The sequence below is a fragment of the Pezoporus occidentalis genome, unplaced genomic scaffold, assembly GCF_034315485.1.
Source record: "Pezoporus occidentalis ecotype Australia unplaced genomic scaffold, CSIRO_AGI_Poc_V1 ctg182, whole genome shotgun sequence".
Lineage (NCBI taxonomy): Eukaryota > Metazoa > Chordata > Aves > Psittaciformes > Psittacidae > Pezoporus > Pezoporus occidentalis.
Window position 1 is genome coordinate 3,146,510 of NW_026913662.1, and position 27,885 is coordinate 3,174,394.

Sequence of the window (27,885 nt, forward strand, 5' to 3'; positions counted from 1 at the left end):
CAACTTTCAAATAGATAGCAAGAAGCTCAAGACAAAATTAAAGGGCAAAATTCCTCACTGTAATAAACACTGTGGCTCTAGAAATAATATCTGATTTTTTCTTTCATGCTGAGAAATACTGCAACAGGTTACAGTGTTGCTTTGTAACTCTACATCTTACAAATATTAAGGATGCAGAAAATTTATGACTCCATAAAGTTCACCATATCTTGGGTGTATATAATGGTATCACACTTGATAGCACCGTAATACATTTGAGTTTCTTACATTTTTCAGCAAACTTTACTGACTGAAAAATTGCTAGGGTAAGACAAGAACAATTTATATATAAATGTAAATAACATTGGGCAGACAAACATTAACTTACAAGTCAATGCCTAACAAGCATTTTGATTGATGCTATTAATATCTTGCCCCTTGCAATAAGTTAAATTATTCACAGCAACATTTGCATGGAAAAATCACATAAACGGTTTCACATTAGTGAGATATTCTGAATGCAAGGAGTTTTCTTTTAAATATCTTGCTACAACTTAAGCCAAGACTTCTGTGTCACTCACAAATCATACAAAAAACTTCCACATTACTTCCAAACAATTTAAATTGTACGTGCCTCACTAGATATAAATTAGACTTCATGAGACAGGCACCACACAGCTATATTGGATTTAATTTAAACACATTCAAATATGATAATGGATTTACGGATTTTTGAGTAACGACAGTCAAAATGACAAAATGAATAATAAAGTTATTTGGGAAAATACAGTTTCCTTATTTTCATAGAATCACAGAATCAGTTAGGTTGGAGAATGCGGGCATCGATCCTGCTACCTCTTGCAAATCTTACTTGGTTTTTATTAGTTTACTTTTATTTTGGCAACAAATAAAACTATTCTGGAATGGATGAAATCCAGTAGCACCAGAAATAAACAAACCATTTGAAGATTCTGATTTATGGGGATTTCGTATTGACACAAACCCTTGTCTTATTTTTAAAATTACAATTATTTTGCTTAATTTATTCAGCATAATTATATAATAAGAGTTAGAAATCTTTAGTTCCTGACCAAAGAATAAAATGTGTGGGGCTTTTTTATTCAATGCTACTAAAGCAATGCTTCTTTCTGCAAAAGTAGTGAAACTGAGACTAAATTCTCAGAACAAAGATCAACTGGCAATTAACACCTCCTCAGTCTTTTAGTGCTGCTGATACTGTACATTTATCCACTATCAATGACCTTTTATTAATTTCTTAAAATCCAGACACTCACTGGGCATTTCTATGAATTAAAAAAATAGCACCATAATGTTTCAGCTTCTGCGTGAGATAAAGGCTGTCTAATACATTTTCTAACTTTAAAAATTTAAATAAAAAAAGATGATCCTCCCCCCAACCAACTAAAAGACTTCAGCACAATCAAAGAAACATAATGGAGGAAGAAACATGTTTAAGCCCTACTTTTAAGTTTACTTTTTGTATGTTTTCCATTCATTTGCAACAGACCTTCCATACTCAAAAGCAGAAATACCATTTGAGTGACAAAGTTCTGTTTCTTCTTCCCATGAGATGCCAATCAGCCTTTGAACTGGATAAAATGTACTTCTCTTTCATTGCTCAAGAAACTTTAACTCTGTGCAGCTTCCCAAAATAATTACTCAGAAACATTACTATGCTAGGTTTTCACCACTTCCTATTCTTTCATTGTTTAATTATTCTTTCACCCTTCTGAATACTAATATTTACAGTGAATACAGAAAGACAGCAATACATTATTAAGAGTTTTTTATAGTGATTTTATCAATACCTGTAGGAAATGCTGCCCAAGCAATAGCAGGGGAAGTAGTCTGCTTTTCACCATTTCCAAACTCATAACTCTCTGCTGCCTAGAAGCACACACGAAAAGAAAAATACGTATTTTATAATACGCTATAAATATCTTTAAAAATAGTTGAAAAAAGTTATATTTAAAAAGTCATCCAAGCAGCATACCTCAAATCCTCCAAAGTCATCGTCATCCATTTTTCAATTGGTATCAGAATATAGCAGAAATCTTGATTAAAAAAAAAAAAAAAAAAAAAAAACATTAAATTGTTATATCCTATTTACTCATAAAATACCAACAAAAACTGCAAAACCAAAGGTATGTTGTTAGCTTTAAAAGGCAAAGCAAGGCAAAAGAACTCATTGTTGTCACATCATGAAAGCCCAGCAGTACGAAGTAATACAATGCTCTACACTGCAGGAATATGGCTATATTTCATTGGTCAGTCTCATAAGAGGAATGCAATGATATTATGAACAACTAGAAGTCAAATGACAAAATGACTCATGTATTTGTTCTTCAGTTAAATTATAGATGAGTAGAGACCTTTTGCTTGATTACAACTGCTATATAGCTCATCTATGTGCTCTTCATAACCTCATCACCTACTCATTTGGAAATGAGTATTCAGTCTTTCATTCAAGTACTCCTCTTCATAAGTTACCTGAAGTCTTCCTAATTTACAAGTTCTTCAAAAAGATCAAGGGACCTAAATAAAAACTTTTTCACAAGGAAGATGCAAGGGCTAGGACTACAAGATGTCTCTTAAAAAGCAATTTTTATTTATCAATATAATTGAAAACATTGGGTGTTTTATGATAGAATTTTAATATCTTCAAGGGAAAAGATAAGCACTTCCCGCCAGTATTGTCAAAAATCTTTTGAAAGAAAAAATGTAGAAATAGCTTTCCAAGACAGGAAACCAGAAAGATTGTACTTTAAAAGCTGTATTTATTGCCCTCAAGTATGAAACAAACAAGGAAACAAAACAAATAAAAAACCAAACAGACAAAATAAAAGCAAACACAGAAAGTAGTCAAGGAAGTAGGATTTCTGACCATCAGATTCAAAAATGAAGACTTCATTAGTAACGAAAACAATCCAATTTAATGCAGTTGCAATCTACCATGTACTTCATAGTTCTGTCTTTATGATTTAAAATATAAAAATATTTTCCATTGTTAAATTGCTTTTGCAAATCAGCACTGTGATTAAATCAGATTTCCTGCTTTTCCCATCTCTCAGCTGTCTGGCAACATCAGCACAAACTGCAACTTAGAAAAAGACTGTGGTGAATTTCTGGAAATTTTTCTGCTACCACAGAGGTCCTTCCCTAGGTTTCATGGAAGGACTGATTTAGATTTTACAAACTGATCAGCATTTTTGAGTTGTAGCCCTGAATTCTGTGGCATTTTCATATATTTATAGTTAAACTGCAGTTCCTTTTACAAAAATGGAGGATAAGTTACTTAGCTAATGAAAGTAATTCAAGATACACATGGCTGTTTAAACAAAGATATTATATTGTATTTAAAAAGAAAAATATCTTTCTGATATACAAGTGAACGATGATCAAAAAAAACCTTTAAGTTTTACAGAATGTGAAAATGTTCATAAAGTTAAATGACTTCAGTTAAAATAAACTTTAGGCTAGAGAAAATTTTATTACTGTGAAAGCACATACTCAGAGAAAGAATTCAAAGGGTTTGGAGGAACTCTCCAAAGTCAAGTATTAGAATCTCAGAAGGAGACACTTCACCTGATATCCAGTGCTGAAAATCACCCCCAAGAAATACTTCACTTCAATCACATCTTCCAAAATTTAACAAATTAATTTCCAAGTTCTTACTGGTGACTCTAGTTTAAACTGCCACTATCACAATGTAAGCACACAGATCTGGATAAATTATTGTCCAATATTCGTATGTGGTAAAAGAACTAAATATCTTTTTACTGCAAGTGGGTTTGGGCTGTTTTATTTATTAAGAAAGAAATAACATAGTTGGGCATCTTTTGTATTTATAGTATCAATGTCAACCTTAACCAGTCAAACATTCATGCATTCCATCAACATTCAGCACTTTAATATACAACTCAAAAAAAACCCACATGAGAACAAAACCAATAGCAATGGAATTTGTATAGATAGAACATTGCAGACAGCAGTGTGCAAACAAGCAAGAACTCAACATATTCATGCTCCCTACTATTAAATGCCATTCATAACAGACAGGTGATTTATATAGCTACTGCAAATTGCAGCATTTAAGTACCAATCAGAGCAGTCAGTTGGAGAAAGGCAGGCTTTCGAAAGGCAAAAAGATATTTAAACTATACACTATATATCACATCAACAGCTCCTACCGACTTTACACAAAGCTCCTTCAAAGGACTGCAGCAGATTTCCTTCCCCAAAAGCAAGACATTATTCCCATCATCTCAGAACTGGTTATGCCTCAGCCAGAGAAAGTATATTCCATATTCAGCACTGTGTTTTGAAAAACAAACTGGAACAAGTCCAGTGGAGTGCAACAGGATTTAAAGCAATTTTGGAAAGGCATGTTAAAAATCACAGAATAATAGAATCAAATATGACATATTAAAAAAATCAACTATGACATATTTGAAAAATCATGGCAGACAGGTGAAGTTCCTGATGATTGGAAAAAGGGAAATATAACCCCCATTTTCAAGAAGGGGAAAATGGATGACCCGGGGAATTACAGACCAGTCACTCTCATCTCTGTGCCTGGCAAAATCTTGGAGCAGATTCTCCTGGAAGGCATGCTAAGGCACATGAAAAACAACAAGGTGCTTGGTGACAGCCAGCATGGCTTCATTAAGGGGAAATCCTGCCTGACCAATTTGGTGGTCTTCTACGATGGGGCTACAGAACTGATGGACAGGGGTAGAGCAGTTGATGTCATCTACTTGGACTTGTGCAAAGCATTCGACACTGTCCCACACGACATCCTTGTCTCTAAATTGGAGAGTCATCAATTTGATGGATGGACCACTCGGGGGATAAAGAACTGGCTGGATGGCTGCACACAAAGAGTTGTGGTCAATGGCTCAATGTCCGGCTGGAGACCAGTAACGAGTGGTGTCCCTCAGGGATCGGTCTTGTTTAACATCTTTGTCACTGACATGGACAGTGGGATTGAGTGCGCCCTCAGCAAGTTTGCCGATGACACCAAGCTGTGTGGTTCGGTTGATACCCTGGAGGGAAGGAATGCCATCCAGAGGGACCTTGACACATTTGTGAGGTGGACTGATGCCAACCTCATGAAGTTTAACCATGCCAAGTGCAAGGTCCTACACCTGGGTTGGGGCAATCCCAGGCACAGCTACAGGCTGGGCAGAGAAGAGATTCAGAGCAGTCCTGCGGAGAAGGAGGACTTGTGGGTGTTGATCAATGAGAAAGTGAACATGAGACAGCTTCAGTGTGCGCTTGCAGCCCAGAAAGCCAAATGTATCCTGGGCTGCATCAAAAGGAGCGTGACCAGCAGGTTGAAGGAGGTGATCCTGCCCCTCTACTCTGCTCTTGTGAGACCTCACCTGGAGTATTGTGTGCAGTTCTGGTGTCCCCAACATAAAAAGGACATGGAGCTGTTGGAACAAGTCCAGAGGAGGGCCACGAAGATGATCAGGGGACTGGAGCACCTCCCATATGAAGACAGGCTGAGGAAGTTGGGGCTGTTCAGCCTGGAGAAGAGAAGGCTGTGTGGAGACCTCATAGCAGCCTTCCACTATCTGAAGGAGGCCTATAAGGGTGCTGGGGAGAGACTATTTATTAGGGACTGTAGTGATAGGACAAGGGGTAAAGGGTTGAAACTTAAAACAGGGGAAGTTTAGACTGGATATAAGGAAGAAATTCTTTCCTGTTAGGATGGTGAGGCACTGGAATGGGTTGCCCAAGGAAGTTGTGAATGCTCCATCCCTGGAAGGTTGGACAGAGCCTTGGGTGGCATGGTTTAGTGTGGGGTGCCCCTGCCCACAGCAAGGGGGTTGGAGCTAGAAGATCTTAAGGTCCTTTCCAACCCTAACTATTCTATGATTCTATGAATCAGCTAGGTTGGAAAAGAACTTTAAATGGAGAGACTTTTTAATAACAACATTGATGAAATATGAAAAACAATATTCTAAGAAGTGATTAATTAATTTCATTTATCAAATGCAGCACTGACAGAAGGCAGTAAAAGACAGAAGCCTCTGTAGGCAAAATGTATGTTAAATACTAGTGAGGATTTCCAGGAAATCCTGCAAGAAAATTTATAAGAACCCATGTATACATGAAACAGAAGTAACTTTTAATAGAAAAAAAGTGTGTAGGGCAGAAATAAAACTGGAGAAGAGCCTGCTACTGATTCCATCATCTTTGTTATTACATTGCATATACATGTTTTCTGTCTGATAATGACCACTAAAGTATTTTGACCTAAGATTACTTTACAAATTTTAATACCTTTCATGGCTGTAATAACATGATTAATCTATGAATTATTTCATTCATCATTTAAATAGAACAAGAGAAACAGACTCCAAGTTAACACTCAGTAGTATCTATAATGTTTTCTTGTCTAACTGCTAATCCTTTTATTTCCAGTTCTTCGGCTAAGTGATTGTCAACCAGCTAGGAAGAAATATTTGCTATTTGTTTATGCATAATATATGTTCATACATGCACACATACCTCTGTTTTCAAAGACAAAGCTATGTTTCCAGTCCATCAAAAAGAAATCCTGACTGGTTCGCATGCTTTGTTTGCTGTAAGCTGGCAAATACATGTATCACAAGTAAACAGGCAGCAAATTAGGATAGAAAGCATGTTTAAGTACTGAGGGATGCAGTCAAAACTCAAAGGCTGAGGTGTTCTCTTCAAAGAGTATTAGTGCAAGAGCTCTTACTAGATGTCTTTCCCGAAAGATATCTCTTCTTGGATAAAAAGGAAGCTTTCTGCAGGGATAAGGGAACAGGGCCACACCGATGCATTTAGAAAGAAATTGATAAAGTTTATTTTCAGTTAGGAGTCTTTCACAGCCCTCAGAAGTACGTGTGCATTCATCTCTAAAAAATGTTTGAATAATTTGTCATAAACTTAATTGGTAACAATGCCAAATTCCACCCTTTATTCTGGTGATGGATGCAGCTCTGGTATTCGAAAACAGCAGCACTAGCTTAACACCTCAGACAGCACTGCAACAATTTTGGAAGCAGCATTTTTTAATCACTCATCTATTCCAAAACAGATAATCAGACTTTTTTCCTCACAGACTAGCAACATTATTTGTAGTACCAGAACAGGAAAGAATACATTAAGTGCTGACAATCCTCAGAAGGATTTAAGAAATAACACAAGAAGACAAAACAATCCACACAGTCTTACTATGACTAAATGTGGTCTCTTAAAATATGCCTGACACTAAAATTAAGTAACTGTAAAATTGGGCAACAAGAAGTCAACCTCAAAATTACAAAGTTATGGTTGGAAAAGACACAGTAGGTCATCAAGCCCAGCCCATTTCCAAAACACTATAGTTCTCAAGACATCCATGTCCTAAAATGCTGGAGAAGCTCCCCAGTCACATTCTTGTGAAAAGAAGGAAACTTCTCATGGGTTACGAATATGTAAGCCACTGCATTTTCAGTAGATCTTATCAACAAGTTTGTATTCTTCAGAGCACAGAATAATTTAAGCCAGAATTCAGGGCAGCAGGTCATTCAATCCAAGCTCAAAGCAGGTTCAGCACTGCATTCAGATCAGGTTACTCAGGCCTTTCTTCTCTATGACTGGCAATAATGCATGATGAATGTATTCAAACACAGACAGTTGTGCATATCTAAGATGCCTGCAAGCTTTCCTACAGAAAACACAGTCACCAAACCCTGAACGTCAGCTTAACATAGGCCACAAGAACTTTTGTGAAATGCACCTACCCAACAGACATACCAAGATCTTTTGTCAAAACTGTAGGCTCCAAAAAGCCAAGATAACTATCAGTTTTAAAAATAAAACACAACAGTAACATAAAAGTCACCATTTAAGAAGCATATATACTGGGAATATCAGTGAAAAAGAGCAGAACTGATGATAAGTTTCTTTATCACAAAGTTCTAACCAGCTAAGTAGTTTATTAAAAATTGTTGATTACAGAATACGCATATCTTATAAGATACATAACCCAAAGAAAGACAAGAATATGAATGTACAGCATAATGGAAACTAAAATAAATTTGAGCATCTGTAAGATTAAAAAAAACAAACAAACCCCCAAAAAAACCAAAACCCAGCAACACAAACAAACAACTTGCATTTCTCACTTCACCCCTTGTTGAGATCTCAGCACTAAAAGCATCCTGTTTAATAACGCATAGATGACAGAGGAATACTTTTCATCATTATGGCCAAGAATTCAGTGGCAAGAAAAACTATATAAACATTACTGAAGATCACTGTTAAAACAAAAGTAAACAATAGGTACAGGGTTTGGTTTGGATTTTGCTTGTTTGGGGTTTTTTTTTGGGTTTTTTTTGAGATTCAGGAATTCTAACTTCCCTTCCCAGCAGTAAATCTAAATTCTTCTACTGTATCTGTCAGGTATTAACTTGAAAAATGGTAGCTATAATGAGGTACTGAAATGTAGGTGCTTTTTCTTTTTTTTTTTTTTTCCTCCAAAACTGTGAAAAAATATGATGTAGTAATACTCAATCCTTCAAACCAATGGAGAGTTCAATCCTTTTAGTGTTTTATTATTGTAACTTCCAATTCTGCAATTTCCCTCATAGCAGTATCTTGTTCGCAATGAACATCTTCTACAGACTTTTTTCTTTATTACTATTATTATTATTATTATTAAAGCAGCTGAAAACTCAATGCAGAATTTTCCTACAAAGATAGCATGACCCATGTGGTTCATATTCACTTAGTGGTTTGTTATTTAATGAGGAGTCTCGACACTTGTAACAGAAAAACTATTCTGTATTAGTTTTCAATACGAAAGCTCTTAACAGCTCCTAAATTCTGCATTAAATTTACAGCATTTATCACCTGTATCTAACAAGGAATGTATGTAATTGAGCAAAGGCTAACATCACAAGACCATGAAGACATGAAATCAGAGGGAAATTTAGGACTGTCTTTCAGTTTGGAAAATTCGACTGCACTAGTAATTACAATAAACATGATCTTAAAAATATATCTTTGAAGTAACAAAATTAACACAAGACTTTCATAAGAAACAGTTTCTGCCAAAGCCATAATAAATTAGTTACATAGGAAGAAATAAGGCTAATTTTTTCCCCAGAGATGCCTCAAATATTAATAAATACGCTACTTGACGTGGAGTGCTCATTAATGAACATTGGATAAGCTATACTTTTTTGATGAGCTATCTATAAGACCTCTGGCAGGAACCAAAGGTAAACAATATACAGACCTTTTAAGAATAGAAATACAAACTTTTTATTATTTCAGAGAATGAAATGCTCAAATAAACTTGGAAATTGAATTAAGTTTTCCACTATTAGAAGGTGAGAGGGGTACATTATGATTCTTAATATTTGGTTTGAGTAGTACTGGGGTGAGTGGGGTTAAAGTAATTTTTAACCACAATACTAGGCAAACACAGCTTCAAAATTCTAAGAAAAAGGAGAAAATTAACTACTTTGGAAAACATTGTTCTAATTAATATTATTTGAACAAATGAAGTTTTGCCAAATGCATATAGCATCCACATCTCTCCATATGAAGAGATGCAAACTTTGACTTTATGCTATCAGAAAAAAAGAAAGCCTACTTTTATTTTTTTCCTTGAAGCAGACCATCTAAGAACTTGTAGAAGACAATACCACCCCAGTCATTCAAGGGCTATAAGCCCTACTTCTATCAGGAGGCATCACCAAAATGCCCATGTTCTCCATCACATTACAGCGTGCATTCAGTCATATAACTGAACATGTGGAAATACCTACCACCATGAAGCAGTATGCCTTTCAGCTCACATAATGAAAAGAACAATATGGCAGGTAGTTAGCACCTGTATTTGAACAAAAACAGCAAGCCCAATCACACATTAAAGAAGAGACTTCAAGGTTATAGTGAAAAAGAAAAAGAACACAGAACACATCATAGTAATTTTGTCCTGGAAAGTGAGGCTGGCTTGTTTAGTATGGAGAAACAGGGGCTCGGGTGAGACCTTAATGCTCTCTACAACTATCTGAAAACAAGGCTGGAGAGTAGGGAACTCTGTCTGGGGACAGGTGATCAGTTAACAGAGAGTTTGTGGATCAGGGTTAAAGGGAAAACAACTATCGGAGACATTACTGTGGGGATCTGCTACAGACCACCTGATCAAGAGGAACCTGTGGATGAAGCGCTCTACAGACAGATAGGAAAAGCCTCACGCTCACAGGCCCTTGCTCTCATGGGGGACTTCAACCACCCTGACATCTGTTGGAAGGATGGTACGGCCCGGCACAAGCAATCCAGGAGGTTCCTCCATTGTGTGGAAGACAACTTCCTTCTGCAAGTAATAGAGGAGCCGACAAGGAGAGGTGCCATGCTTCACCTTGTGCTCACCAACAGGGAAGGGCTCGTTGTAAACGTGACGCTCCAGGGCAGCCTTGGATGCAGCGATCATGAGATGGCCAAATTCGAGATCCTCAAGACAGTGAGAAGAGCGTGCAGCAAGCTCACTGCGCTGGACTACAAAAGAGCAGACTTTGGCCTCTTCAGGAACCTGCTTAGTAAGGTTCCATGGGATACAGCCCTAGAGGGCAGGGGAGCACAAGACGGTTGATATTCAAGGATCATCTGCTACAAGCTCAGGAGTGTCGCATCCCAACTAGAAGGAAGTGCAGCAGGAGGGCCAGGAGACCTCCTTGGATGGATAAGGAGCTCCTGAGAAAAATTCAAAGGAAAAAAGAGGCTTATAATAAGTGGAAGCAAGGACAGGCGGCCTGGGATGAATACAGAGATGTTGTCCAGGAAGCTAGGGACCAGGTTAGGAAAGCTAAGGCCCAGTTAGAATTAAACTTGGCTAGGGATGTGAAAGGTAACAGAGAGGGATCCTATAGGTACATAACAAATAAAGACAGACTAGAGACAACGTGGGCCCTCTCCATAAGATATTAGGAGAACTGGATACCCTGGATTTGGAGAAGGCTGAGGTTCTTAATGACTTCTTTGCCTCGGCCTTCACTGGCAAAGGATCTGACTGCACCACCCAAGTCTTGGAAGGCAGGTGTAGGGACTGTGAGAATGAAGACCTTGGGTCCACTGTAGAAGAGGACCTGGTATGAGATCATCTTAAAAACCTGAACGTGCACAAGTCCATGGGACCTGATGAAATCCAACCGCAGGTCCTGAAGGAGCTGGCGAATGAAGTTGCTAACCCACTGGCCATCATATTTGAAAAATCAAGGCTGTCAGGCCAAGTTCCTGATGACTGGAAAAAGGGAAATATAACCCCCATTTTCAAGAAGGGGAAAATGGATGACCCGGGGAATTACAGACCAGTCGCTCTCATCTCTGTACCTGGCAAAATCTTGGAGCAGATTCTCCTGGAAGGCATGCTAAGGCACATGAAAACAACAAGGTGCTTGGTGACAGCCAGCATGGCTTCACTAAGGGGAAATCCTGCCTGACCAATTTGGTGGCCTTCTATGATGGGGCTATGGAACTGATGGACAGGGGTAGAGCAGCTGATGTCATCTTCCTGGACATATGCAAAGCAATCGACACTGACATCCCTGTCTCTAAATTGGAGAGACATCAATTTGACAGGTGAACCACTCCGTGGATAAAGAACTGGCTGGATGGCCGCACGCAAAGACTTGTGGTCAATGTCTTTATGTCCAGATGGAGACCAGTAACGAGTGGTGTCCCTCAGGGATCAGTGTTGTTCAATATCTTTGTTGGTGACATGGACAGTGGGATTGAGTGCGCCCTCAGCAAGTTTGCCGATGACACCAAGCTGTGTGGTTCGGTTGATACGGTGGAGGGAAGGAATGCCATCCAGAGGGACCTTGACACACTTGTGAGGTGGGCTGATGGCAACCTCATGAGGTTTAACCATGACAAGTGCAAGGTCTTACATCTGGGTCAGAGCAATCCCAGGCACAGCTACAGGCTAGGCAAAGAAGAGATTCAGAGCAGTCCTGTGGAGAAGGACTTGTGGGTGTTGGTCAATGAGAAAATGAACATGAGCAGGCTTCAGTGTGCACTTGCAGCCCAGAAAGCCAACCGTATCCTTAGCTGCATCAAAAGGGGCGTGACCAGCAGGTTGAAGGAGGTGATCCTGCCCCTCTACTCTGCTCTTGTGAGACCTCACCTGGAGTATTGTGTGCAGTTCTGGTGTCCTCAACATAAAAAAGACATGGAACTGTTGGAACAAGTCCAGAGGAGGGCCATGAGGCTGATCAGGGGACTGGAGCACCTCCCGTATGAAGGCAAGCTGAGAAAGTTGGGGCTGTTTAAACTGGAGAAGAGAAGGCTGCGTGGAGACCTCATAGCAGCCTTCCAGTATCTGAAGGGGGCCTATAGGGATGCTGGGGAGGGACTCTTCATTAGGGACTGTAGTGACAGGACAAGGGGTAACGGATTCAAACTTAAACAGGGGAGGTTTAGATTAAATATAAAGAAGAAATTCTTTCCTGTTAGGGTGGTGGGGCACTGGAATAGGTTGCCCAGGGAAGCTGTGAATGCTCCATCCCTGGCAGCGTCCAAGGCCAGGTTGGACGAAGCCTTGCGTGGCATGCTTTAGCATGAACTGTCCCTCCCCATGGCAGGGGTGTTGGAACTAGATGACCTTGAGGTCCTTTCCAACCCTAACTATTCTATTATTCTATGATTCTATGAAAACAGGTTGTAGGAAGGTGGGTGTCGGTCTCTTCTCCCAAGTAGCAAGTGCTAGGGCAGAAGAAACGACCTCAAGGTGCACCAGGGAAGTTTAGACTGGATATTAGAGAACATTTCTTCACCAAATGGTTGCCAAGTATTGGAACAGGCTGCCCAGTGAAGTGGCTGAGTCACCATCCCTAGAGGTATCTAAAAGACATGTAGGATCCAGGTTCTTTAAGCAGGATGTAAGATTCTATATCCTATGATACAATATTTTCCCAATTTGATTTAAAAAAAGCATTTTTAGAAGAACAATTATAGCATATGATTAGATACTAACATACCTTTTATAAGCATCATAAATCTGGCAAGATTTTCAGGAACTGCATAAAATCACAAAACAAACCTTCAGCTGGATATAGTCTTTATTTAAAAAATAATTATAACAAAAATATTCTTTACAAATCATATCATCATCTGAATAGTATTGAACTAATATGAGCAAAAATCTCCAAAATTCCACAAAAGTAAGTATGGAAATAATCTGTAAAATCAATTCCACAAAAATTTGTGGTTTAGCATTCATGGCCCCTCCCTTTCAGCATATACTTTTAGCTTTCCTAGACCGTGCTTACAGCAGGAAAAAGCAGAAACTACCTTTCACTCATTGTTACTAAACTCTACACACATGTAAGATCACCAAACACGTAGTCTGCATTTATGTATAAGAAAGAATGAATAAAAATTGGGAGAGACATGCTTTCTCCTAGATCAATAAAAAGGTGTGACCCTTAGGTCAACACCTAAAATACTACTCTGCTTGTGATTCAAAAATAATTGCAGAGGTTGACTACCAAGTATTTCCTGAGGTAGAAATCTACCACATGCATGAACCATTTTTGTCTCTATACCAGGCCACAACCCATGGACCACATGAGGATTCCATGTGTAACCATAAGTACTTAGAGGATAGTATCATTCAGAAGGAAAGACTTTGCAAAGTATCACAGTGGTACTTTTAGCACATGTTTTCAATTAAAAGGTCTGTATACTTTGGCTTCCGAGTATCTTGGTCTCCAAGATCTATCTATGACCATGAAAAAGAAAATAAATCTCTAACAAGACAAACATGGATTTAATTACTCAACCCAACTGGTAAACTTCTAGAATTATATTAACACACACACTTCTTGACTGAGGATATTTTCTACATTTTTGCCCATGATTCTTTGTCAGTGACTCCCAACTTTAAAAATTTAAGAATTAAAGAATTAAATTTAATTTAATTTAGAAATACCTTTCTTTTTTCATTCTAGATCTTCAAGACGAACTAAAATAAAACCTTACCAAGCCCAGCACAATTATGCATATTATTCAACTTCTTTTTCTGTCACCAGTATCTATAGACTTAATTCTAACAACTTCCGTAACTCTAGATTTTACAGAAGGTCCTCCCAAAGTCTTTAGTCTTCACCATGACTGGTTTCTCATAATCACAACATGGACAGATTAGCTTTTGTTCCATTATAAAAATAAAGGATCACAGTTAATTTTTAAGTTTCTGTAATGCCTCTATCACAGATATCTTTCTACTTCAAAAGCCACACACTTTCACAAAACATACATAAACTGCTGTGAGAAGGCTGACAAATCTGATAGAATTCAAACATGCTTTCTGGAGAAAAATTCTCTTCACCAAGCCTTCTCCCTTCCCCATTTGCCCCCTATAATTATCAGTATCAAGTCCAGACCAAAAATCTCTGCAACTCTGGTTCAGAAGATTCATTTCCAGGGTTCTGTTTATCATCAGTGTGTGTTCAACAAGAGTTTAGAAAAGCAGGATTTCTCATCCATTAACTAGGTCACAAACATAAGACACCAATGCATCTGCTAATGCTCAAGCAAAAGTGGCTCCAGTAGGATAAAAATTCTCATTCTTAATGTACCATTAATTGAACTAGAGACCATAAAACTGGATGCTGTTTTCCAAAAGACAAAGCCAGAACTCTGACAGGTCTCAGAGTTGCACAGCAATTAGGGCAAGATCCATTGAACAAAAGTTGGAATAGTGAAAATTCTGATCAAATACTGGAACACTACAGACTTCTCATCCCTGAAGATATTCAGAACTCAACTAGAAAGGGCTCTGAGCCACCTGCTCTAGTCAGACCTGCTCCACGCAGAGGTTTGGATTAGAAAACCTCCAGCTGCCCCTTCCATGCATGGTCTATGATTCAATGATTTCAGTTTTATCCAGAATAGTAAAAAACCCAAACAAAGCAAAACCAAAAGAACAAAAAACCCTAAACCAAATGAACCACAAACTCTGGAATCTTAGTAGTAGAGGTTGTAAAAAGTGAATCCAACTTTGAGACTGTTCTTCAGTGGAACTGTACTAATAATTACCAACATCTGTCCAGGATCATTTTAGGCTTGCTAATGACAAATGAATCAACTTCAAGAGAGAAGCATGAAAAGTACCTCCAGAAATCTTCCTGTTGCAGGAAGGACAAAATCAGCAAAAACCCAATGAAATATTTTCATCATGAGTTCAAAGAAAACATGACTTACATAAATCTCTGTTTCTTGAAGATGCTTCTTGAAGATGCTTCTTGAATAAGGCTGTGGTACACTTTCAGCATTAAAAAAATCTTGACAAAAAAGAAAGATTGCATTGGGATGCTTTCCTAGAACTAGTAGAAAATTGCTAATTCATTAATTTGTTCCAAACCCTTCCTAAAAATCATTACATTTCATGATTTGACTGTGAATATGGCAAAACAGAAAGCTCTAACGTTTCATAGTTTCTTGAGCCAGTTTTATTAATCTCAGCCAGTATCTCTTGGCCTTGATCTGCTATTTAGTACTTCCCTCTCAAGAGAAGTGTTGGATATCCATTCCATACAGTTCATACAACTGAACTGCTTGATCTTTTATATGATTGATTTTTACATAGTGCTTATTCATGTAACACAATCTTTTTATTTAGAAGAAATGAATGGTACAGAAACATCCATTGTTAAGGGCTTGGGAATGCTAGGACAAACAGCAGTCTTTCTTCTATGGTCCATGTTGGATAGCTGAAGAAATAAAGGGTTTAAAAGTAAAACAGAAGGGTCATAGTTATTTCAAATGCATTTCCACTTAAAATATCATTACGTTTCAATAGACTAACAGCTGAAATACTCTACTTCTCTATTCTTTTCTGTTAATATCCACAGTTCGTAAATGCAATCTGTTCCTTTTGCTTGCAAATCAAACTAATGCGTTCTACTAGAATTTAGAAAGAGGTGTCTGTATGTATGGAGAAGCCTTCAAAAAGTAAAACCCACCAAGTTCTGTCTCAAGGGAACTTTGTAATAGAATTGGGTACCTGAAAATAGGTTTGGCACAATCTTAGTAACAGTTGGAGCATCATAGCAACACAATATGAAAGCATAAACATAAATTTTTGAATACATGCTCATATGGATGTGTGGAAACCTGCACAAATAAATGTCATTAATAAAAGAATGCTCAAGTCCCTACGTATTAAGCAGCAACATATCCTTTATAGAAAAAAAGGTTTGTTGTTTGTTTTTTTTTTAAATGATAACCAGGACAATACTCGATTTTTGGCATGATGCTCTGCCTCAGAAAGTGAGGTGTCGTGTGAATCACCAATTCTAAGAAGCAGCACTACTTCTACTGGAAAAAGAACCTTTCATGTAAAAATAAACAGACAAATAAACAAACAATAAAAATCTTAAAATTCAGTACATCACTTGATACATAGTTTAAATGAGGCTTTTTCCCCTAATGAAAAATAAAATTGTAAAGAATGCTCAGTAAATCTCCTAGTTAAATATTATGACAGGGATATTGCTTTCCTTTAACTTGTGTATTTACAGTTTGCAAAAACTGTAAAATGTCAGAATTTAGATAAAATTATTCTACCTTTATGTTAGAAAAGCTGACAAGTGACCATGGATACATACATATGGTAACTCAATAATGGAAAATAGGATGTGATACCAACTGTACTAAGTAAAAATAAAAATCATTTCTTAATTATTGCTGTACGCCTCCTAATACATAGGAAAACTCACTTTTCCAATTAATAGAACTCCTCCCCCTCATCTTCCTCCAAACCCTGTAAGTGCTATACTTCTCATAGGGAAAGGGTACTAATTCGAGGCAAAAAAAAAAGATACCAATCTATTTCTCTGACACAAGAGAAGTCCCTTGTTTTGCAAGCTCTGGATATACTATTACAGTCAGAAAAGACCAGGCATTGCTCCCTCACACAAAAAATAATGTGTCATCATTGTACCTTTTTCTTCCTTCACTAACACTTGAAGACTTGATGACTTTTTTTTCAGAAATCAAGCAGATGAAGTTGATTTTTCATGCTTTCCTAAAGAGATGGCTCAATTCATGGAGAAGCAACCCAAGATGTGATTTTAAATTAATTTTCATATGACTCTTGCAAAACAAACTGCAAAGGTTTCACATTGTCCAACTCCCAACCCTTAAACAAGTAAAACTAAAATGTTAATTTGCTTTCCAACAAAAAACATTGCTGCCAGAACATCTGCGCATTTTTACTTTTTTCTTCTTCCTTTTTGGTCTACTCCTAAGCAGGTAACACAATACTTTTATCACATGACCAAGTGGATATTATAATAATTATATGTTAATAATAATAACATATAATTATTATGTTATCTGTTGCAATCAAGAAAAACATATTTACTCCTTGTGAAAGAAGTTGATTGCCACTGATGTCTTTATAATATGATGACGAAGCTGAGAACAGAAATCATAGATCAGGCTAGAATGAAAATGGAATTAGGGCTCAACACCTAAGTCCTTTTCAATCAGAACACAATGCTTTAAAATAATTTCACCAAGTTGATTCTTTATACTTACTACAAATTTCTAAAATACTCCTCCAGTACCAAAGCTTTTGAACACGATGGGTAGGCACCTCTGTGCCCATTTCATAAAGAGGAAGGTATTTTCCAAGGGGTCCCATATTCAGCAAGTTACCAGGAAATTAAGTAATTTAAGTATCAAGTACATGATGAGGGCATTGATATCAAGAACATTACTCAACAATTAAGTAACAACTGTTTCTCATTCAAGAGGAGTTAAATTCCCTCTACCCCCAAACAAACAGACAACAACATACCAACCAGATTCTCCACCCATCCTATAATCCATTCAGTTTTGTCTCCTTCCCCAGATAACCTACAAAGCTAGGCAGGAAGCACGCGAAGCATGCCTTAGAAGCACAAACCCAACGATTTTATTTCCCAAGATCTGCACTTCTCCTTAGCAGTTAAATAACATCATATAACAAGGGTAAGCAAGCATAAATACAAGAAAAAAATAAAAAACAAACCCAACAAACCACAACCAAAAAACCAACACATATTTTGCTATGCTACTAAGACAACATTGATCACCTTCAAAATGTCTCTGCCTTCTGCAGTACTTCTCTCTGCAGCAATGATGGCATTGATGGCAATGTGGTATTACAGGAGTAAGAATATCCAAATTACACTAGCATGCACACACACAAGCCCCAGATAATTCATAAAACATACACTGCCTCACAGCTAAGATGCAGAATAAACTGCATGCATAAAATTTATGAAGCATAGGTAATATATGCTGCCAAACCTCCATTCATCACAATTTCTACCTAATCCAAAATGCTCCACATCTTCCTAGTCTAACAGAAACTAATTGCTCTTTCTCCCATGTAATTTATTTATATCGTAATTTTGTCTAACCTCGATGACCTTCGTGAACTGGAAATACATGCATGCCTAAGGGGTATTTATTCTGAAGGATAAAATGACCATGCATGTAGAATACATATACCAGAACAAACTAATCATCAAATCAAAGAAGCATAGAACAGTTTGGGCTGGAAGGGACCTTAAAGCTCATCTAGTTCAACCCCCTGCCATGGGCAGGGACACCTCCCATTAGACTAGGTTGCCCAAAAGCCCATCCAACCCAGCCTTCTCTGGGCAACCTGTTGTAGTGCTTCACCACTCTCACAGCAAAGAATTTCTTCCCAATATCTAATCCAAATCTCCCCTCTTTCAGATTAAAGCTATTCCCCCAGATTTCTTGTAGGCCCCTTTTAGGTACTGGAAGAGTGTTATAAGGTCTTCCCTATAACAGACTATAGTGGCCATATATTTATTTATATATGTATGCGGGGAGCTTCTGTATAATATACTTGAGATTTTATGGAATTATTTAAGTTAACAAGGACCTTATGTAGTCACAGAGCTTAATAGCTTTTGAATCCAGCACTGTTTAAAGAGAACTACTGAAATTTATCCAAAAATTACTATGCAGAAGCAATCCCTTCTGGCAACACTGACAAAACAGGCAGAACATTCAGGTCCTAAAGAGTAAACTACGTGTAAAAGTAAGACATCTTTTAACTACATTAATTACTGGGCAATTACATATTCTTTAGTCAGCAAAATTCTCAATGAAGACAAGCTTGCTTGACTAAAGTCAGCAAGAAAAAGCTTGCATATTTGAATAATAACCATTAGTACTCTCTACCTACACTCAATAATAGCACTAAAAACCCCAATGCCTTTAACAATTTAAAGTTTCAGGTAATTACTATAAGTTTTTGCAGAGACGTTAAGAAAAAATTATGCCAATGAACAACTTCAGCTAATCCATTAATTTTTTAAAATATCAGAGTGTTAAAAAAATATTAACAGAAAAATCACAGCTATTTTTCTTCACTCATGATGAGTAGTACGTTATGCTACTTCTACAGTCAAACCACTGTTTTCCCAGGACAAATACTGCTGAGTGCACAATTTATATGGAAAATTATTATCATAAAACATTTCACTAAATAAGAACAAAGAAAATACTTTCTTTTCTTTTAATCCAAAATGCCAAAATAATTTTAAGAAATTCAAGCCTAGAGCACTTAATGAGAGCCTGGCTGTCTGTCACCAGAATGCTGAATGGGAGGTGCAGTCTGCCAGAAAACAACTAAATTTGACTATGCAAACTGTTGGTCTCCTTTCACCCTTCCCTCACTTTTGTATTTAGCGTGTGGTTTTGTAATTCAAGCCAAATGGAGGAATCAGGATTGGATTAATAAACAAAAACTATATAGTAGCCTCTACTGTAACTAAGATACTTCCAGTGTTCTATACTTCGTGAGTTTTTTCCAATTTCAGATGTTCCATAGTCATTTATAGTTTAAGCAGGTTAAATACAGATATGTACATTTTTCCATGGGATCCAGTGGTGGCATACAAATAAATAAATTTCATTTTTTTAAAAAAATAAAGACTCTTATTTATTACCTAGACTTCTAAATTAGATACTGTAATCAGATCCCACTGTATTTCATGCTTTGATGAAATTTGGACAATTGAACCATACCTGCTACATGAAGACAATCATTTAAAATACAAATGTGTTAGTTTTTACATCTTTGCTAACTTTTTTTTTTAAGAAAAATTATTCAGGTACGTTAGAAATATAATAATTTCTGAGTGTGTTTTATGTGTATCATATAAATCAATTGTAGTAAAGTGACCTAGATTTTTTTTTTATTATTTTTGAGCACTCCTGCTACTCAGTATTGTTTACGGAACTTTGATATGCATCCATTTTACTAAAGCATGTCTTTAATACAGTTCACAATAAGCAGATTAATTAACTTCCTAAATCCTTAAACACACTCTGGAATACATTAAGGCATGTGAAAAAGTTTTGCAACCTTTTACTGATAAATTCATTTTCTAGACAGTATTACGTTGGCCCCTTTCAAACGCATGACAAAGATGGTTTACTTCTGAAAGTGTGCACTGAAAGTATGAAGGATTTATATTACATATTTTCCATTTGCTATAATTAAAAAAAAACAAACAACAAAGCAACAAATAAAAAACACAACTCATATCTTTGCTTAACCATGAGTGTTATCACTCCAGCAACATACCTGCGTATGTATATATATATCACGAGACAGAGAGAGCACATGCACTTGTTTTTAGCTATCAAAACAAAAAGTATCGATGCATGCCAAAGTCTTCAAAGCCCCCAGTCAATTTAAATACAAGTTTCCAAAATAAATATAATTTGCCTCTATTTTCGAAATTTTCAGGCACCTTAATTCCTGTCTCTTATCCTTTTAAAGAAAATATGTTTCTAAACCACTATTGCTCTCTCAACCCTAACAAAAGGCAAGTCAGGCCCCTTTATAAAAGCTAAAGGCAATTCATGCATGCTTTTATAAGGATAACTCCATCAAATCTCAGGTACCTTCAATATTAATAGATAGCTGTATCACACACTTTTTAAACACTAGGAAAAACTAGGAAAAATGTATTCACAGAAATCTTAAAACAGAATCTATTTTTTATCTTCTAATATTAAATTGAATTATGAATTTCTATGAAATTCAAATTATGAATTTCTATGAAATCATATGAAATTCTAACATTAAAATGAATCCGATCCTGGAGTATCAGTATCTCATTTTATCATTCATCATGCCATAATTAATATTCAATTTCTGTATGAATAATTTTTAAGTGGACTGTAACTTTTAAAATCAGTTTCTGAGAACCTTTCCACAGTCACTTTATGTTACCATAGTACCATACATTAGTGCTAATCAACTGTGCAAGAACTTGTCCAGAAAAAGAGAAGTAAACCAAACTATTCAGCTTCCCACGTAACAGATAGAAACATGAGAAAACCCTGAGAACCCACCAGCAGAACATATCACAGGCCACAAGACTTCTCTGGAAACCAGCATTTCAAACTAAGTACAACTTCTCTTTAATCTACAGTTGATCAGGCCAAGATTCTGATTTTCAGTCCAGCAGCTTAGAAGCATGATGACTGTGGCATATATATCACATGGAAAGCTCTTTAGAAGCTCTGCCTTATGTCAGAAGTTGCACCCCATGGAAAGTCCTTTTAAAAGCTTAACTGGCAAGTGCATGTTGAAATATTTTGTTTTCCATCTAAAACTACACTAAATTCCAATCCTCAGAGACAGGATTTCCAGTTTATTTCTCTTTATACACACATACTAAACTCAAGAACTGTAACAGAGGAAAGTGTTGTTAAAGTTTTGAAAAAAAGAATAAGCCTAGTGCAAAGAAGTTGACTGTAGGTCTTTTTCCTCGGAATTTTCTCTTAAAAAAAAAAAGAAAAAAAATCACTGTTCTGTGAGAAAGAAAAGATATTTAAATGAAAACATAGATATTTAATATAAAAGGATACTAAAACAAATTCAATGCAAAGCAATTCCAATCTTTCTCTAAAACTCAAGACAAGTGAAATGAATTCTGGCAGTGTGTTCTGGCAAACTATTTAATGAGGAAAAATTAAACGGTAAAGAACTACAAGGCCAAGTATTGGCAATAGTACACAGAATACCAGATAGCTTTTACCTACATTCAGCTTATTCAAAAGCCTTAAGGAGACATCGAAGGAGCTTAACATTATGTAGTACATTACTTAGTATATTTAGCAGGTTTTTATTATTTATTTACAAGCTAACAGAACTTCAGATTCTAGAGCATGTACAGAAAACACTGTAAGCAAAAAAAAAAAAAAAAGTTTTTCATGGTACTAGATGAGAAGTTTCAAACAGATCAAACTATCATCAATATTTTCCTAATTATTTGTTATATGTACTTCGCGTCTCCCACTCTATGAAGACTTCAACTGCTATTAAAGTAAGGAAAAGACAGGTCTTTCTTATTCTTCTCCTTAAAATCTGTTTTGTTCAAAACTAATTTACAAGCAAATCATTCTTCTGATTAAACATAGGCTCTTGCACTGGCAAAATGATTCAACACCACCTTCTTCACCAATCCATTCCTTGCAAGAAATTACACTGTAGCTAAAACTAAAGCAAATGCAATCAATAACAAGCAGAACATAACAGCAGTCTGTTGACTTCTGTGGCTCTGAAACATTTGAAAATGAACCATTCCACAGAACCTGTAGTAAAAAACAGAAGAGTGGTGGCTTAAGAATGAATTTAGCTGCTTGTCTTTACTTGCAAAGGGCATCTATTCATATTTACTTAGACACCAAGACCGTTTCAAAAGTGTATTTTTAGTACGGACTTCTAAATCGATATCCAAAGCAGTTCAGTTTTGGTTTAGCACTTTTGCAGCTCAATTTGACTAAGTTTGCCATTACCACTGCAAACTGACCTAAGGACTCATTTGTCACACCCACTAAATAACCATCTCAGAGGTTTTTCAGAAATATTAACAGAAAAGCACAACCAGTGCTATTTTCCTTTGTATAAAGAATTACTTTTGCTGGCCTGGAAAACAAATGACTAGCAATGAAACAAGTACTATTTTAATGTCCCCTACCTGAAGTTCAAATTAGTTTGGTCCCTCAACTAGCTACAACAACCTGGCATCACAAAACCATTTCCAAACCTTTGGAACTTTTGTATTTTGAATCTTCAAATTTTAACTGCAGCCTAGCACACTTAGTTGGTGTCATCTGTTATTACCTACCCTCTCCCACACACTAATTCTCACAGATATCACTTACTTAACATTCAAATTCACTTCCTTCACTGATCTAAAAGGTCTCTGAATATAAATTTCACTGCTCATTGTGTAACTAGTGCAGCCCGCTTACTCCATGTAGTATCGGTTGCATGATGTGTAGAGGAGACCCTGCCTTTGAACATCCAGCCCAGCATGGACAACTGGGGTGCCAGGAGGAGCTGTGCTTCAGTGCTAATCACTTCCAAAGCAGCTCAAGCCCCTTCACAGGCTGCCAGTCTCTCTTCTCAGCTGGGGTAGAGCTGGCCTCAGATCCTTTGTATCCCTGACTCCAAAAGCCGAGGGGTCGACCTCTAGTCTCCCCTGGAGCTTTCTGCCGGAGGCTCCAGGTAGGACCGTTCTCCCCAGCTGCAGTGTACAGTACATTTTTTACATCTGGCCCGTCTGGACTGGTCCAAGGGCTACTGCGTGAACTATCTCTCGTTTAATTTGCTCAAAGGCTGATTGTTGCTCAGGGCCCCATTTAAAATCATTCTTCTTCCGGGTCACATGATAGAGAGGGCTTACAATCAAACTGCAATTTGAGATGTGCATTCTCCAGAACCCCACTGCACCCAAGAAAGCTTGTGTTTCTTTCTTATTAGTTGGTGGAGACATTGCTGTTATCTTGTTGATCACATCTGTGGGGATCTGTCTACGTCCATCTTGCCATTTTATTCCCAAAAATTGAATCTCCTGTGCAGGTCCCTTGACCTTACTCCGTTTTATGGCAAAACCGGCTTTCAGCAGGATTTGGATTATTTTACTCCCTTTCTCAAAGACTTCTTCCACTGTATCGCCCCACACAATAATGTCATCAATGTATTGCAGGTGTTCTGGAGCTTGCCCCCTGTTCCAGTGCAGTCTGGATCAGTCCATGGCAGATGGTAGGGCTGTGTTTCCACCCCTGGGGCAGTCAGTTCCAAGTGAACTGGACACCCCTCCAAGTAAAAGCAAACTGTGGCCTGCACTCTGCCGCCAAAGGAATTGAGAAAAATGCATTGGCAATATCAATCGTGGCATACCACTTGGCTGCCTTTGACTCTAGTTCATACTGAAGTTCTAGCATGTCTGGTACGGCAGCACTCAATGGTGGTGTGACTTCATTCAGGCCACGATAGTCTACTGTTAGTCTCCATTCTCCGTTAAGACTTTTGCACTGGCCATATGGGGCTATTAAAGGGTGAGTGGGTCCTACTGATCACTCTTTGGTCTCCAGTCTATGGATCAGCTTATGGATGGGAACCAGGGAGTCCCGGTTGGTGTGATATTGCCGCCAGTGCACTGTTGTGGTCGTGACTGGCATTTGTTCTTCGACTTTCAGAAACCACACAACAGAAGGACCTTCTAAGTGACCAGGCAAGGTGGACAGCTGCTCAATTTCCTCTGTCTCCAAAGCAGCAATACCAAAAGCCCATCAGTACCCTTTCCGGTCTTTGAAGTACCCTCTCCTTAGGTAGTCTCTGCCGAGGATGCATGGAGCCTCTGGACCAGTGACAATGGGGTGCTTTTGCCGTTTCCTCCCAGTTAGGTTGATTTCAGCCTCCAGTACAGCCAACTCGAGGGATCCTCCTGGGTTCCACCCCTTGACGGCTTGATGGCATCAGGGTACATGAAGTAGGTTTTCCATCCCACTTCATCATGTCTTCTCCGTGATCCCACAGGTAAAACCACAGGGTGGCCCATGGCGTATACCTTCTGTATGTTCTCTCTCAAACGCCTTTTGTTAATAGCTGAGACGTGCGTTGGTGAGGAGCTGGATAAATCAGACAGATCGTCTCTCAATTGTTTGAGATCCTGGGACAGTTTTTCCACAGCTGAGATGATGGAAGGGGTGAGATTGTCTTCGACTCTCGGAGTTTATGAACCATTTCATCCACTGTTAGTGGTACTATGTCATTCCAGGTTACTGTTGCTAATGAGCGGGCATATGATGACGGTGCATTCCGTGTCAGTTTTCGCCATATGGGTCGTGTACATTCGACTTCATCAGGGTCTACGGGTATATTCCTGTTACTCGGCTTGATGTGATAGAGCATCTCTACAATGGCTGATTCCCTCAGAGACTGGATGCCTTTGTCTAAAGTAGTTCACTTGGCTGAACGACTGATAACATCGTCCTTGTATGGAAACCTTTCTTTCACAGCTGCCAAGAGCTGCCTTCAAAGGTGAGGGACTTTTTCTCTCTTGCAATGGCTTTGTCAAGGCCCCCTTCTCTAGAGAATGATCCCAGCTGCTTCACTTCTATACCTTCTAGTTTATGACCGTTGGCACCATTGTCCCAGCATCAGAGCAAGCAGATGATGATGTGCTCCCCTGGTTGACAGGTAAAATCTTTTTGCATATTCCATAGCTCAATTGAGGTCCGAGGTAGAGAAGTCACCTCTTCTTCTTCGTCATGTGACGATGACTCCTAATCAGATGCTGGCCCAGGTGGTGAGTACATTGTTTCTTCATCTTGTTTCATCTTTCTTGCCTCTTTTTTGCTTTTCCTCTTGCGTACAGGGGCAACCGATATTGGTACAAATTGGTCCTCTGGTTTGGCTGCAGTAATTATCACTGTGGTTTGAGTAGCGACTGTACTTGTCGCTAGGGGTGGTGTAGCTGCTGTGCTTGGAGCTGGGGTAGTTGTGCTGTCTGTTGCAGTTGAAGTTTGAGTGGGTGCGGTACTTGTTGCTGGAGTAGCTACGCTGTCTGTTGCAGCTAAAGTCTGAGTAGCAACTGTACTTGTCACTGGGGCTGGTGTAGCTGCTGTGCTTGGAGCTGGAGTAGCTGCACTGACTGTGGCTTTGCCACCAGATCCAGGGACATTTTTTTCCTTTTGAAGGTGCTGGACAGTGTTGACCAAAGCTCTGTAAGCATAGGCCAAGCACCAGCATGTTGCCATGACTTGTCCATCTCTGGTACGGCCAGAATGACAACACACCTCATTTAAGTGTTTTCCTAATTTTTCTGGATTTTGCACTTGTTCAGTGGTGAAATTCCAAAGCACTGGAGGGGCCCAGTGCACTAGATACTTGCCCATACTATCCCACACACCCTGCCACTCATAACTGTCCAGCCTCAGGGAAAATCTCTTAGTCCTCCTATATCGTCTGTCTAACCCCAGACAAGGCCCAAACCCGACTCTGCTTAACTCTTGGGACCAGACAAAACGGTAAAATGGTGACGGGCAAAACACACTCTGTATGCGTGCCAACATGGTGATCCCCATCACAATCAGCAAACAGGTCTCAAGGGTATTTAAAGGTCATTCAAAACCTTCAAAACTCTAAAATGATGCTGTAAATGGTCGGGAAGGGGTGGGGGGGGGGGTATAATTTTATTGTATTACAAGTCATTACCATAAAGTACAATGAGACAAGAACCTTAGCCCAAAAGCCCCAGCCGATAAACGTTAACACAGCAAATACTGGCTGTAAGTAAGGTATGACATACTGAAACTGTGAAATCAGGAACAACAACTTTGAGAGCCAATAAATCAGCATTGTGAAGAGTGACTATTAATCCAAAACAGTTAATGCTTATCACAAACACGATTAGACACACTCTGGTCAGACCTGTCATTATCTCAACCCTCTGTGCCCCACGTTGGGCACCAAAAAGAACTGTTGTGGTTTAAGCCCAGGCCGTAAGTCAGCCATGCAGCCCTCTTGCTCACTCTCCCCACTTTCTCCCTCCCCCCACCCCCACCCCCGTCACTCCCAGAGGGAAGGGGAGGAGAATGGAAAGAAAGTAACTCCCACGGGTTGAGGTAAGAGCAGTCCCATAACTAAGGTATAACACAGATCACTACGCTACCACCAATAATAATAATGATAAGGGAAATAACAAGGGAAGAGAATACCCAGCCCAACCCGAGAAATGAACCAATCCTTCCAGGTAACTCTCAGTTAAACCCTGGTCATGATGTGCTATGGTACGGAATACCTCTTTGGCTAGTTTGGGTCAGGTGTCCTGTCTCTGTTTCCTCCCGTCTTCCCCTCCTCCCTGGCAGAGCATGAGACACAGAAAGTCCTTGGTCAGACTAAACATCTGAGCAGTAACTAAAAACATCAGTGTTATCAGCGTTGTTCCCAGGCTGAAAGTCAAAAACACAGCACTACACCAGCTACTAAGAAGGAGAAAAACTGACTGCTACTGCTGAATCCAGGACACCATCATACCAACGGATGTCTTCTAGAAAACAATCAGAACTGTTCATCTCCTCATCACCTAAAAAGTTTATATATTACTGAGTAACAGTGTCTTTGAAATACCAAAACTGAAGTCTATGGCTGCTTAGAAAACAGAAAGGCATAAAACACATTTCAAAGGAACACCAATTGTCCTTCTAGCTTTCCCTGATCAGAGAAGGCTATGCAATGTATTTCTTCCCTTAACTCCTAACTAAAAGAGGTTTTGAGGACCCAGGATTTTACCTTTCTGAAAAAAAATTATTCAAACCAGCTCACTCATATTCCTTTTCTTTGTTAGCAGTGTCAGTTGCTTTTATATCTGAAGTCCTATATCAGACGTGCCTAGAGTTCTTCATCAAAAATACACACAAAAAGACATTCAAAATACCAAGTCTTTGACCCAGCTGCTCTTCCACCCAACTAAATGTGTACCAAAGTCTAACATCTCCACCATACAGAATTGA

At 38.3% G+C, this 27,885-nt stretch overlaps 1 protein-coding gene and 1 long non-coding RNA gene across 7 annotated transcripts in view; both read right to left on the reverse strand.

Annotated features, from left to right (window-relative positions):
* The window catches only part of CCDC91 (coiled-coil domain containing 91), a 120,304-nt gene that overhangs the window by 86,330 nt on the left and 6,089 nt on the right, over positions 1–27,885 (reverse strand). For all 6 annotated transcript variants that reach the window (XM_062615570.1, XM_062615566.1, XM_062615564.1 and 3 more), the window contains exons 2-3: positions 1,994–2,054; positions 1,809–1,887 (exon numbers count right to left, since the gene is read on the reverse strand). In XM_062615570.1, coding sequence (XP_062471554.1) covers positions 1,809–1,887; positions 1,994–2,023 — 109 coding nt within the window. In that variant the 5' untranslated portion in view covers positions 2,024–2,054. The remainder of the gene's footprint in view (positions 1–1,808; positions 1,888–1,993; positions 2,055–27,885) is intronic.
* On the reverse strand, positions 22,020–27,882 carry LOC134162090 (uncharacterized). The gene is made up of 2 exons (XR_009964195.1): positions 27,400–27,882; positions 22,020–23,307 (listed from the first exon to the last, which is right to left on the reverse strand). It is a non-coding gene; the product is annotated as an uncharacterized LOC134162090 (long non-coding RNA).